General features: G+C 40.6%; 2 protein-coding genes and 1 long non-coding RNA gene across 3 annotated transcripts in view; 2 read left to right on the forward strand and 1 right to left on the reverse strand.

The window, feature by feature from the left end:
• The window catches only part of LOC134194796 (uncharacterized), a 6,145-nt gene extending 1,817 nt beyond the window's left edge, over positions 1-4,328 (forward strand). Inside the window, exons 3-4 of the mRNA XM_062663767.1 lie at positions 2,031-2,989; positions 3,269-4,328. Of these exons, the coding sequence (XP_062519751.1) occupies positions 2,954-2,989; positions 3,269-4,018 (786 nt within the window). The 5' untranslated portion in view covers positions 2,031-2,953 and the 3' untranslated portion in view covers positions 4,019-4,328. The remainder of the gene's footprint in view (positions 1-2,030; positions 2,990-3,268) is intronic.
• A 3,882-nt stretch (positions 4,329-8,210) lies between these two features.
• Positions 8,211-8,854, reverse strand: LOC134194516 (uncharacterized). The gene is made up of 2 exons (XR_009972226.1): positions 8,567-8,854; positions 8,211-8,452 (listed from the first exon to the last, which is right to left on the reverse strand). It is a non-coding gene; the product is annotated as an uncharacterized LOC134194516 (long non-coding RNA).
• On the forward strand, positions 8,846-10,940 carry LOC134194515 (transcription factor NF-E2 45 kDa subunit-like). The gene is made up of 2 exons (XM_062663453.1): positions 8,846-9,030; positions 9,221-10,940. Exons 1-2 carry the CDS (start codon positions 8,851-8,853, stop codon positions 10,697-10,699), a joined length of 1,659 nt encoding a protein of 552 aa, XP_062519437.1. The 5' UTR covers positions 8,846-8,850; the 3' UTR covers positions 10,700-10,940.
• The last annotated feature ends 753 nt before the right edge of the window (positions 10,941-11,693 follow it).

Here is an 11,693-nt window from a genome sequence, read left to right on the forward strand (position 1 = left end):
CAGTTGGAAAATATATATTAAAAAGACAGACAGATAGACAGACAGACAGACAGACAGACTGACATACAGTTGGAAAATATATATTAAAAAGACAGACAGATAGACAGACAGACAGACAGACTGACACACAATTGGAAAATGTAAAAAACAGACAGACAGACAAACAGACGTACAGACAGTTGGAAAATATATATTAAAAAGACAGACAGATAGACAGACAGACAGACAGACTGACCTACAGTTGGAAAATATATATTAAAAAGACAGACAGACAGACAGACAGACAGACCGACTGACAGACTGACACACAATTGGAAAATGTAAAAAACAGACAAACAGACGTACAGACAGTTGGAAAATATATATTAAAAAGACTGACAGGCTGACACACAGTCGGAAAATGTAAAAAAACACAGACAGACAAACAGACGTACAGGCAGTTGGAAAATATATATTAAAAAGACAGACAGACAGACAGACAGACAGACAAACAGACAGACAGACTGACACACAATTGGAAAATGTAAAAAACAGACAGACAGACAAACAGACGTACAGACAGTTGGAAAATATATATTAAAAAGACAGACAGATAGACAGACAGACAGACAGACTGACATACAGTTGGAAAATATATATTAAAAAGACAGACAGATAGACAGACAGACAGACAGACTGACACACAATTGGAAAATGTAAAAAACAGACAGACAGACAAACAGACGTACAGACAGTTGGAAAATATATATTAAAAAGACAGACAGATAGACAGACAGACAGACAGACTGACCTACAGTTGGAAAATATATATTAAAAAGACAGACAGACAGACAGACAGACAGACCGACTGACAGACTGACACACAATTGGAAAATGTAAAAAACAGACAAACAGACGTACAGACAGTTGGAAAATATATATTAAAAAGACTGACAGGCTGACACACAGTCGGAAAATGTAAAAAAACACAGACAGACAAACAGACGTACAGGCAGTTGGAAAATATATATTAAAAAGACAGACAGACAGACAGACAGACAGACAGACAGACTGACACACAATTGGAAAATGTAAAAAACAGACAGACAGACAAACAGACATACAGACAGTTGGAAAATATATATTAAAAAGACAGACAGATAGACAGACAGACAGACAGACAGACTGACACACAGTCGGAAAATGTAAAAAAACACAGACAGACAAACAGACGTACAGACAGTTGGAAAATATATATTAAAAAGACAGACAGACAGACAGACAGACTGACACACAATTGGAAAATGTAAACAAACAGACAGACAGACAAACAGACATACAGACAGTTGGAAAATATATATTAAAAAGACAGACAGGCTGACACACAGTCGGAAAATGAAAAAAAAACACAGACAGACAAACAGACGTACAGGCAGTTGGAAAATATATATTAAAAAGACAGACAGACAGACAGACAGACAGACAGACTGACACACAATTGGAAAATGTAAAAAACAGACAGACAGACAAACAGACATACAGACAGTTGGAAAATATATATTAAAAAGACAGACAGATAGACAGACAGACAGACAGACAGACTGACACACAGTCGGAAAATGTAAAAAAACACAGACAGACAAACAGACGTACAGACAGTTGGAAAATATATATTAAAAAGACAGACAGACAGACAGACAGACAGACAGACTGACACACAATTGGAAAATGTAAACAAACAGACAGACAGACAAACAGACATACAGACAGTTGGAAAATATATATTAAAAAGACAGACAGATAGACAGACAGACAGACAGACAAACAGACAGACTGACACACAGTCGGAAAATGTAAAAAACAGACAGACAGACAAACAGACGTACAGACAGTTGGAAAATATACATTAAAAAGACAGACAGACAGACCAGGCAGACAAACAGACACACACGCATGCACACGCACACAGTGGAATTGCTTGGAGTACATGCACTAAATGTCTTTACAGAAGTAGCATGGTTCAATTTAATTAATAAACTTTGTCTAAACAGATGAAATGGCAAAAGAACAACTTCGAAAGCACTGGAAGGAGCTGCGTGACAGACTAGACACAGAACTTTTGATAGACGAACTGTATCAAAATAAAATGATTCATTTAGATGATCTTGAAAACATTCGAGCCGAGAGAGCACGACACAAGAAAGCTCTAGTATTGCTTGCTAAGATGATGAGATCCTCACATAAGGAGATACAACAGTTTGCACGATTATTGACACGCACAGAAGGGATCAAAGATCTTGGTGATCGGTTGCTACGCGACTTAGTGTCCGAGACAGCTAGACATGATTACTCAGTCGGTCCTTTGGACAGTTTGTAGGAGATTGACTGGTTTGCAAACTCTAGATGTTTTAATGCAAAGCATGAATGGTATGGCATGAAATTTGATATTTTGCATTTAGTGTTCTGTGCTTCTTGGCTGTTTTGTAGTTGCCATGGGTTATAACCGTTTTGAATACTATGTACTGTTTGATTCTTTTATCTCAGTGGTTATTTTTGCTGCAACAGAAAATGTTATACAAAGTAAAGATAAGATAAGGCACCAAAGGTACATGTACTAGTAATATGATTCATGCTGTAAACATATACATGTACACTGTGAGGAGGAGTCCAAGCAGGTCACGTGTACTAAAGCAGAGCACACCTTGTCTAAAAAAGGGAAGCCAGCCCCGCCCCCTTTGAATTTAATTAACTAACTACCCTATTACCCATTGCTATATTACCCATGACCTTTTTTCCTACTATGTTTAGAATATGACACCATAAACATGCAATTGCATCAGTTGCTAAAAATAGCATCTTAACTCTAGAAAAGGGCAACTCGGCCATGGAGTCTGTAGATCGGGTAGTACTCACTGCTATCTGCTATTTTATCAAACTCGTATTTTAATGACTAACACACTTCCTCGACTGGACAATGACAGATATGAGCTACAGTCGCAGCCAAACACAGGTGAGATATGCAACCCCGTGCCCAACGCTAGACGATAAAAGCAGTAGCCTACTACTCCAGGTACTGGAATCACTTAATGCGAAAGACAGCTTGCGTACAGGTCACTGCATGTATATGCAACCGCTTCAGCTTTAAGTGCATGGTTACAGAAAGGATATTTCTAACTAGAAATCCATGCACTGCGTGTTCGTCGGATCCTTTTCAAGAAAATCTACATGATTGTTTAGTAGAGTCTGCTATTAGAGATTGCGAATGTCTATAATTTCACTTCCGTTTTAGGGTAGAAGTCTAGCTAGCCGTTCTATGGCTAGATCGATATCTGTACATCGGGATACTTGTTCATCAACAATATTCTCCAAGCCTTCTCAGTCTTTACCTTTGGAAGCGTCATCGTGTGAGAGTTCTTGCAGCGCTGGCGTTACGAGCGTAAAGCAGCTGAGTCGAGGAAGTGTGTCACGTCAACTCTCTAGATCCAATGGAGGCCCCTCTTCTAGGCAACATCACATGTACAGTTGCGTAGATCTAGATGGGAGCTATTTGCAATTGGTCCAATCAGAGATGGCTGTTGTTGGGCAAGTACAGCGAGTGCAACAGTATGGGCATGGGCCGTCAGCATCATCATCACCAAGAAAACAGAAAGAGAATTCAATGAAGCAACAATTGCATGGACTTCCTGAACCCCAAAGTCACAAAACTGAGACTTGGAATGATTCTAGAGAGACTGCTGCTGAAGTCTTGCGAGGAAACTGGAAGAAACTAGTTGACAGACTTGAACCTGACATGGTGATTGACGACCTGTACCAGGGAAATATCATATGTCGTATGGGGCTTGAAAAAATCGATGCAAAAGATACAAGAACATTAAAATGTAGATGTCTACTGAAGATGATAATCACCCAATCAAGGTCAGCAATAGTGGATTTCTGTACGATATTGAGCAGAACAACAGGCATCAGCGACCTTGGAATGAACCTGATTGGAGAGTTAGCTAAGAGCAAGTGCACGCAACCCCTAGAGACATGGGTATGAGCCACACACAGACAACTGAACAACTTTACTAGACATTTCGTTTGCTGTACATATATAGTCTTGTAAAATGAGTGTACATAATGTTGAACTGACCTCACATAATAAACAGCCTAACACATACTCAAATTGTTAATTAGACAACATTTGTATATACTTTTAGATGATAAAAGAATATGAAACTCAGAATTCACACTTTGATGTCAGAACTATCGTTGAGTGCCTCGAATGCAATATTCTGATCTATCCAACAGTCAGGCTAGTGCACATGTATTATTGCTTTTCAAACATTACTACAATATTGCTACAGGGGCTTGGAGACAATCCAGCATCTCATCTGTTAACCTATATATATATATATATATATATATATATATATATATATATATATATATATATATCTGTTTGGATTTTAGGTGCATGGTTGGTCTACAAATTAACTTAATAAAGATAAGATGGTTGGTAGATTCTATAAAAAGTCTATGACAAATGAAACCAGCACATATATACATTCCATAAAATCTACAAAGCACCAACAACAAGCACACAGGCAGTTAGGCATTTGGCAGACAATTAATATTGACAGACTAAACTGATACAAAAGATGAGCAAACAGGGAGACAGAAAACCAGACAACTTCTGAATTTACCATCTGATTGCGTTACAATAGGAAACATTCTTGTGGTTGTCGATCTCTGAAGTAAGTTTCATCTTGTATTGTCTAATTTGTACTTCCTTAACTGTCTACATGCAGAGTTGCCATGCTAACTGTGGATGAAGCTAGTGGTCAGTTATGATGATTTTGAGACATCCTGGATGTGAACTGTGAATGATGATCACAACAGTGGCTGTGGAATACAGAAACCACAGAATCCAAACTCACAATTACAAATTTACAACTCCAAAAATATCAGCATTATGTGCACCATAGACCAAATAGCAGTTTCAGAATCAATATAATTAATTAATTAAGGTAGAGCAGGATGTCACAAACCTTTGCAGGGTAGATCATCCAATGACCTGTAGAACTTGCATGGTGCAAGTTTTTAGATAAAAGTGCTGGCCTATTACATGTCAGCAATTCTTTTCTCTTGAACATTATTTGCCACCAAGTCCAGGAAAAACTATTACAGCTTGATGGAATTATCTTTCTATTGTGGGTAAACCTCATGGGTATTCTGAGGAAACCACTCCTTATAGCTCAAGAGCTTTTTGGGATAAATTGAGTTAATGGTTTCTTTCCCCCACAGGACAAGTGGTCTACTGTCCCATCCAGGAAAGCAGATAATATGCACCAGTCCTCTCGTGCAATTAACTACACAATTTGAACATATCTGCTTCCTCCATTGAAAGCCAGCAGAGCAGTCAGGTATCAGTTGGTCTGCTGTGTCTACTTGCACAACTGATCGGGCTCCACAATATTAGTCCTTATAAATTAGATTAGTCTACAACGTCAAGCCCCACATATTCACAAGGACACCTTGAGGTATAGTTCTAATTCATGACGATTTTGGAAGTATATCCACCTTTGAATGAATATTTATAGACCCTGTCCTGTGGCTACCAGTTCCCACTGCAAGAACAAACGTCCTTCCAAAAAATCTAATTATATACATTGCATAGGTAGGTTATGTCCAGTTTACATTGTATACATTGTACAATTTGCCACTAAATTCTTTCCTCTTTATTGCCAAGTATACTACGCAAGAAGTTTCCACCACCAAATATTTCAACTAACCCTATGCATACCCTTCCCTGGTGCACCTTATTTTCAGCTTAAAAGCCACTACTGGTTGTTGTGAGGAAATCAGGAATATATTTTCAGCCTGGAAGCTGGACATTACCCATGAGTACCACAATAGTGTTGATATATTTTCATTCTGTACAATGTAAACAAGAAAAAAACGGGGGGGGGGGGTGCTATAACCTAAATTTACCATAAAGACAAACTGTCATCATACAGGAAAGAAAGAGAAAGATAGTAATACAGATGCTAACAGACATTGACCTTGACCTCAACTTCAATATCCTCTCTATCATATACCACAACACACAAGTAACAAAGAGCTTGCCAGTGAGACCAGCAAAATTGACACAAAGCAATTGTACCTGTTGGTTAGACAAGATGAAATCTTGAACAGTTCTGTTGTTGGTCTTATGATATAGTCACAAGTTCTTGCTTCTCTATACTTCAGTGTCAATCAAGGCGTGCATTATAGTCTTGAGTGATGTACTCATGTAGCTGCAATCTTTTGAATTGCATATAGTTTAAAACCAGTGATAAAAGACTCATCGAATGTAACGATCCCTTGCAATTTGTTTTAACAGAGAATCAAACTGCCCAGACTCCATGTACCAATCATCAATTTTATCACACAATCGTCACCATCAATTTATTAGACAACAGACGAACAGACAAGCAAACAGACTGATCGTCAAAAAGACAGAGACCACCAGGCAAAGACATGCTATAGGTATTAAACAGAAACCATACAATTGATATTTGAAGCACATTTAGAGGCAACTACTGGTGGCAAAAGTTGCTATAGCCATGTATCTCCTATTGACAAGTTATAATCATGCAGAATCGTATATGCCATGCTTGCTTCATCAAGTAGTTGAAATAGAGATAAGAATGTACAGTTACTGCATTCACAGATTAATTAAGCAACCCACATCCCAATAATTTGGCTAGAAAATTCCACAATAAACCACACATTTGGAAGCAACCTTCACTACATACTTGTGGCCCAGTACATACACAAGATATCTCAACAGTGAGGTTTGAGTGGGAAACCACAGCTACTACAAAGCAACACACAAACTAATTATAAAGTCAATGCATACACCACAGCAGGCAAGTCCATGCCACCAGACTGGCTGCAACTGACAAAACATTCAGTGCAAGTATGTGAGTGAGACACATCAAGGGGCAACTGTAAACCTCACAATCGTCGGAATTTATCAGAGAGACATGCATGTATGGTCACTCAGACATGCAAGCAAATGAGTGAATAGAAATGCAAAGCATGCTCCTCTGATGTGGCAAACGGTGAGTGTAAGAAGTTATTCTCAACCAAACTAACTCCAAGAACAAAGAACAATCAATGCATCAAACACAATTTGTTATCTAGCCAGTATGCATACTGTCTGATGGATTGTTGGATGAAATGCAATTAGTTAATTGCAGTGGCTCTCTACAGACAGAAGGTTGCTATGGTGCACTACTCACTAAGTCATATATATAGAAACACCATCTGCTCACTCCACATTCCAGTTTAATCAAATTTCAGCCAAATTATGCATTCCAGTAATCCCATTCCCTTTGATAAACAGACAGAGAGCACAAAAAAGTGCTGCAAACCTGTAAACTCAGCCTCAAGCCCCAAGTGTTTGTTACCTCATATAATTCTCATCACCAAATGCAACCGACTGTTTCTTCACACAAGATCATTATTGCTACATATATGCAAGAATCCATAGTCACTGCCTACTGCTTTTTACTAATGATGTCATCAAAAACAAACAGCCAACAAACACACAGTAATGACCTTCAACTGTGACAAGAGAAACTGAAACACCAGAATAAGAATGGAATGAGGCATTCAAGTAATTTGCTAAATAAAGAGCGGGTGTTCAGGTTGAAGTTTCAACATCTGCTTCTTACAGTTTTAGAATTGCCATGATAATTAGAATTCATTGCAATTTACAGCATCTAAAGCCTGGTTTCTACCAGTAGAGATAGATACAGTTTCACTGACTGTTCAAGCTGGCAACATGCAACCAGTCATTAGTGTCCTTTCAGTCTGTATACCATTTAGCTATCAAATTAGGACTAGAATAGTCAACACCCAAAGGTGAAAGTGAGCAGCAGGATTACTACAGTTACTATACTCATCATACAAACAAAAAACAAATTGAAACATGTGCGTTTGCTCATGAATTCCCAAACCCCTGAAAGAACCACAAGTGCTCTTATGCTATTTCAGACTCAGTACTGTTTGTTAAGTTTTAATATAATTTATTCTAGTTAATTAAGCCATTAGAGACAGGATGAGACCAGATAGTAGGCAGAGTACGTGTGTCATTAAATATCAAAATTAGAAGCCACTGGGCGTCTGCCCGTTAGCGAAACATTCAACACACAGATGTAGGTAGATAAACACCAGACCACATGTGCAAAATACACTTGACCTTGAATCTTGAATAATCAAATTGATCTTGTCAAGACAATCAACACACGCCAGCCGACGAGCGGCTAGTCCACACTTTACATTTAATTGAAGAGGCAATCAGCGCCGCTTTTAGCGGTCTCTAGTGTCTGCAAATTTTCTAATGGCTACAATATAGCCTCGGCTCTTCACTTCTGCGCCGTTTTCTGATCGAAATCTTCGTCTAGGAATTTCTCCTGCCCCACGCGGTATATTGTGAAGGCGTCTAGGTATGTGAGTTAAGTCAAGTGAGTGACTGGACCAGGAAATAGCGAAACCACTAGAGTACACGACAGCTGACGACAGCCAACATGGCCGCTACCATACTTCCGGTGGATACATATGCTTGCCGCAAGCCCCAAAAACCCAAGAAAGACGCCAATGTTCCTCTTTCTCACTCTTGCATACCACTGCTCCTTTGCCTTCTCGAGAAAGTCCGCGTTTACCTCATTTGGAGAGAAGCGACGTGACATAATTAGCGTACTTTATCTTGTGGAAGGTTCCAGACGTCATTACACCACGCGCGTTAGAGTCCGGCATCCAAAAGGTCGCGACAAATACGTCATTGGCTCTTCTAAATCGAGCCCACGAAAATGACGTAATGTGACTCATCCTATATATCACATGACGAGCTCGCCAGTCGTCAGTTGTTACTGTGAGCTACCAGAGAGAAGGTCGGATACTTGTGTGAAGATTGTAATCAACATGGTTCTTGGAGGCATCGAATCTGCGCCGCTTGCGCCTTACGCTTACGTCCAACATAATCAACTACAGAAACATCCACTGATGACGATGACAATGCAGGTAACGCATTGCACGTAGCATGACTCACTCGATTTCGACACCCAAAACTTCCTATATAAACACGATCACACTCGCAAAACGTTCAGTCGCTTGGATGCGTTTGCTTGCTTGCTGCCGCAACCCTTAAATCTTTCGTCTTTTGTTGTGTGCTACTTGTCGTCTTTACTTATTGGCTTTACTTTGTGTGCAGACACCGCCGCCTAATCAATGCGCTGTGAGCGGTCCGCTCTATAAACGCGCCTTTAACTTCAACGGTGAAGGATTGGATGATATCAAGTCGTTTCTAGAACTTTATGACGTGCCTGTCGAATCCTACGGGCAGAACATGCGCGATTTGTCCGCTTTTCCGATGCAGAGAGATAGCGGAAGTGAGCAAGATGTATTAGATCTGAAACTAATGGAGACGGCGCCGTCGCAGAAAGTTGCGGAAGCGGTTTCTCCTGCTGCTTCTCAGACGCACGAGTCGCTAATCGAACAAGGCCAATGCTCGAACCCTTTCTGTCCTTGTTGTTTGTCTTCGCATAATGTTTCATCTCAAAGCGGTGAGCGACAAACGGCGGAGCATCATCACCAGAACAGTCTTAATTCCAGTCCTACAGAAATGCTGAGTTCGCCGTTCAATAATCTGGGTATGACGTCGACTCCGTCTCCTCAGGCGCGTGGAGCAAGAGAAGAGTTCGATGAGCGTCGCATGTCACCTGGAATGTCGCCTGGTATGTCACGGCCCTATCCTTCTGCTGTTGCTCCTTCTCAGCAGCCGATGATGTGGAATCCTAGCGGTATGAGTGCTACACCGTTCCAGCCTCAAAACGGTTTACATGAATTTACTGATCCGGATGACCTTAGTATTCAAGGGCTACTCAATGATTTCATGTCATTCAATGATGGAGGTTATCAGGATGGCAGTGGTAGAGACAGCAGTGCAAGGTCATCACCATCCTACTCAGTTGATAGGATCTCATCCAGCTCTCCAGGCATGGCTCCAGGCGATGGCAAGGGAAGTACTATGTGCGACTCAATGTTTACAGTCTCCTCTCCCCAAGCACATGTATCATCTGTAGACCCTGGAATTGGTAGTTCAGGCGGGAGTGTGAATGGTGACTTTAGTCCATCAGCAAATCAAGATGTCAAGCCTTTTCATTTACCACCGACATATGAGCCGGGATCAGGAGAACCTCCTGTTCGAGACAAGACAGAAGATGAACAAGACCATCCGATACGTTTGGGCTGTGGGATTGTAGTTACTGAGCGCCAAGTAGTTGATATGCCTGTCCACGAACTAAACCGACTGCTTTACCAGTCGAAGCTCACAGAAGCTGAGATCTCTCTGGTCAAGGAGACGAGGAGACGAGGCAAGAACAAAGTGGCAGCACGTAACTGTAGGAAAAGGAAGCTTGATACAATCTCAGAGTTGGAAAAAGAAGTGGAGGAGTTAAAGGGAAAGAAATCAAAATTGGCCGAACAAAAGGCCAGCATAGAGAATGAACTTCAAACATATAAAGAAAAGACAGAGGCACTCACCAGGTTCATTCTGGAGCGGGTGAAAGATGACTCGGGTCTTAGACTGAACTCAGACGAGTTCACGCTTGAAAAGTCAGAGGACGGTCGGCTGTTTGTGTTGCATAAACTGCGGACTGCCAATGGGAAGACTGTTGCTGTCGTTGCTTGACTTAGTTAGGGCTCAAGATGTCTTTAGTGTTGGTTAGGTAACTCTCTGGTTTTGACCCAGAAAGTTTCTAGTTGACATTGGGACTGTAATGAGTGACGATGGTTTATATGAGACCAGCAGTAATGCTGTCTGCTTAGAGTAATGCTGTATGCTTCAATAAATGTTTTATGTATACTAAGGTGCTTCGTATCTTTGTAAATTTGCGTTTGCTGTAAGCTGAATATGTATATACTTCATTTGACTTTTGCGTTGCGTCGCACTGCCATGGTCACATACATAATTGTCTTTCCCCTAATGCCTGTTGAATAAGGAGTGAAAGCCCTCCAGCCTAGAACATCCAACGCAGGAGATAAGCAGTGTAAGTGTGGGTGTACAGGCTCTGCTATTGCGTACCTCAATGAACAGAGATACTAAAGTATCAGAAAAAAGGGGAAACTGCAGGCTTTTGCGTGTTTTACACCCTAGATCCTAGTAATTCCACATACACTATCGCGAAACCCCACATTCACTCCTACACCAGATCACCAGAGCTAAACCCCAAGCAGCAGTAATCTGATATTCTCAGTCTATTCTTAGATATTTTTAGATCTATTTAGAGCGATTTCAGCTCTGATTTGTGCATGCATCCTTGCTATGTGTCTGACCTTTGCAACTGGCCATGGTGTGTTCCGCCTAGGTGCTGTCAATGGTAACAGTCTGTGTATTCTACACACCTGGTGAGGTGTTGCTGGGTGTGCCTCTTCACTTGCAGCTGTTTGTATGATAACACACACACAGACCACACTGTTGGAGGCTACAACGCGCTGGTATAACCAGATTATATGACAACTATGTTGCTGGCAGTTGCTTTGCCACCTGCTGTTGCTGACAATATTAATTGTAGAACAATATTTAAGCATTTTAGGTCCACAATCAGCAACAGGTGTGTGTGTGTGTGTGTGTGTGTGTGTGTGTGTGTGTGTGTGTGTGTGTGTGTGTGTGTGTGTGTGTGTGT

The sequence above is a fragment of the Corticium candelabrum genome, chromosome 19 (assembly GCF_963422355.1).
Source record: "Corticium candelabrum chromosome 19, ooCorCand1.1, whole genome shotgun sequence".
In the NCBI taxonomy this organism is placed as follows: Eukaryota; Metazoa; Porifera; class Homoscleromorpha; order Homosclerophorida; family Plakinidae; genus Corticium; species Corticium candelabrum.

What these genes read in the sequence shown, in the direction of transcription:
- LOC134194515 (XM_062663453.1), top strand. Translation starts at nt 8,851, where the DNA reads ATGACGAGCTCGCCAGTCGTCAGTTGTTACTGTGAGCTACCAGAGAGA. An exon ending in TGATGACGATGACAATGCAG is followed by an intron (nt 9,031 to 9,220) that starts GTAACGCATTGC and finishes CTTTGTGTGCAG; the next exon opens with ACACCGCCGCCTAATCAATG.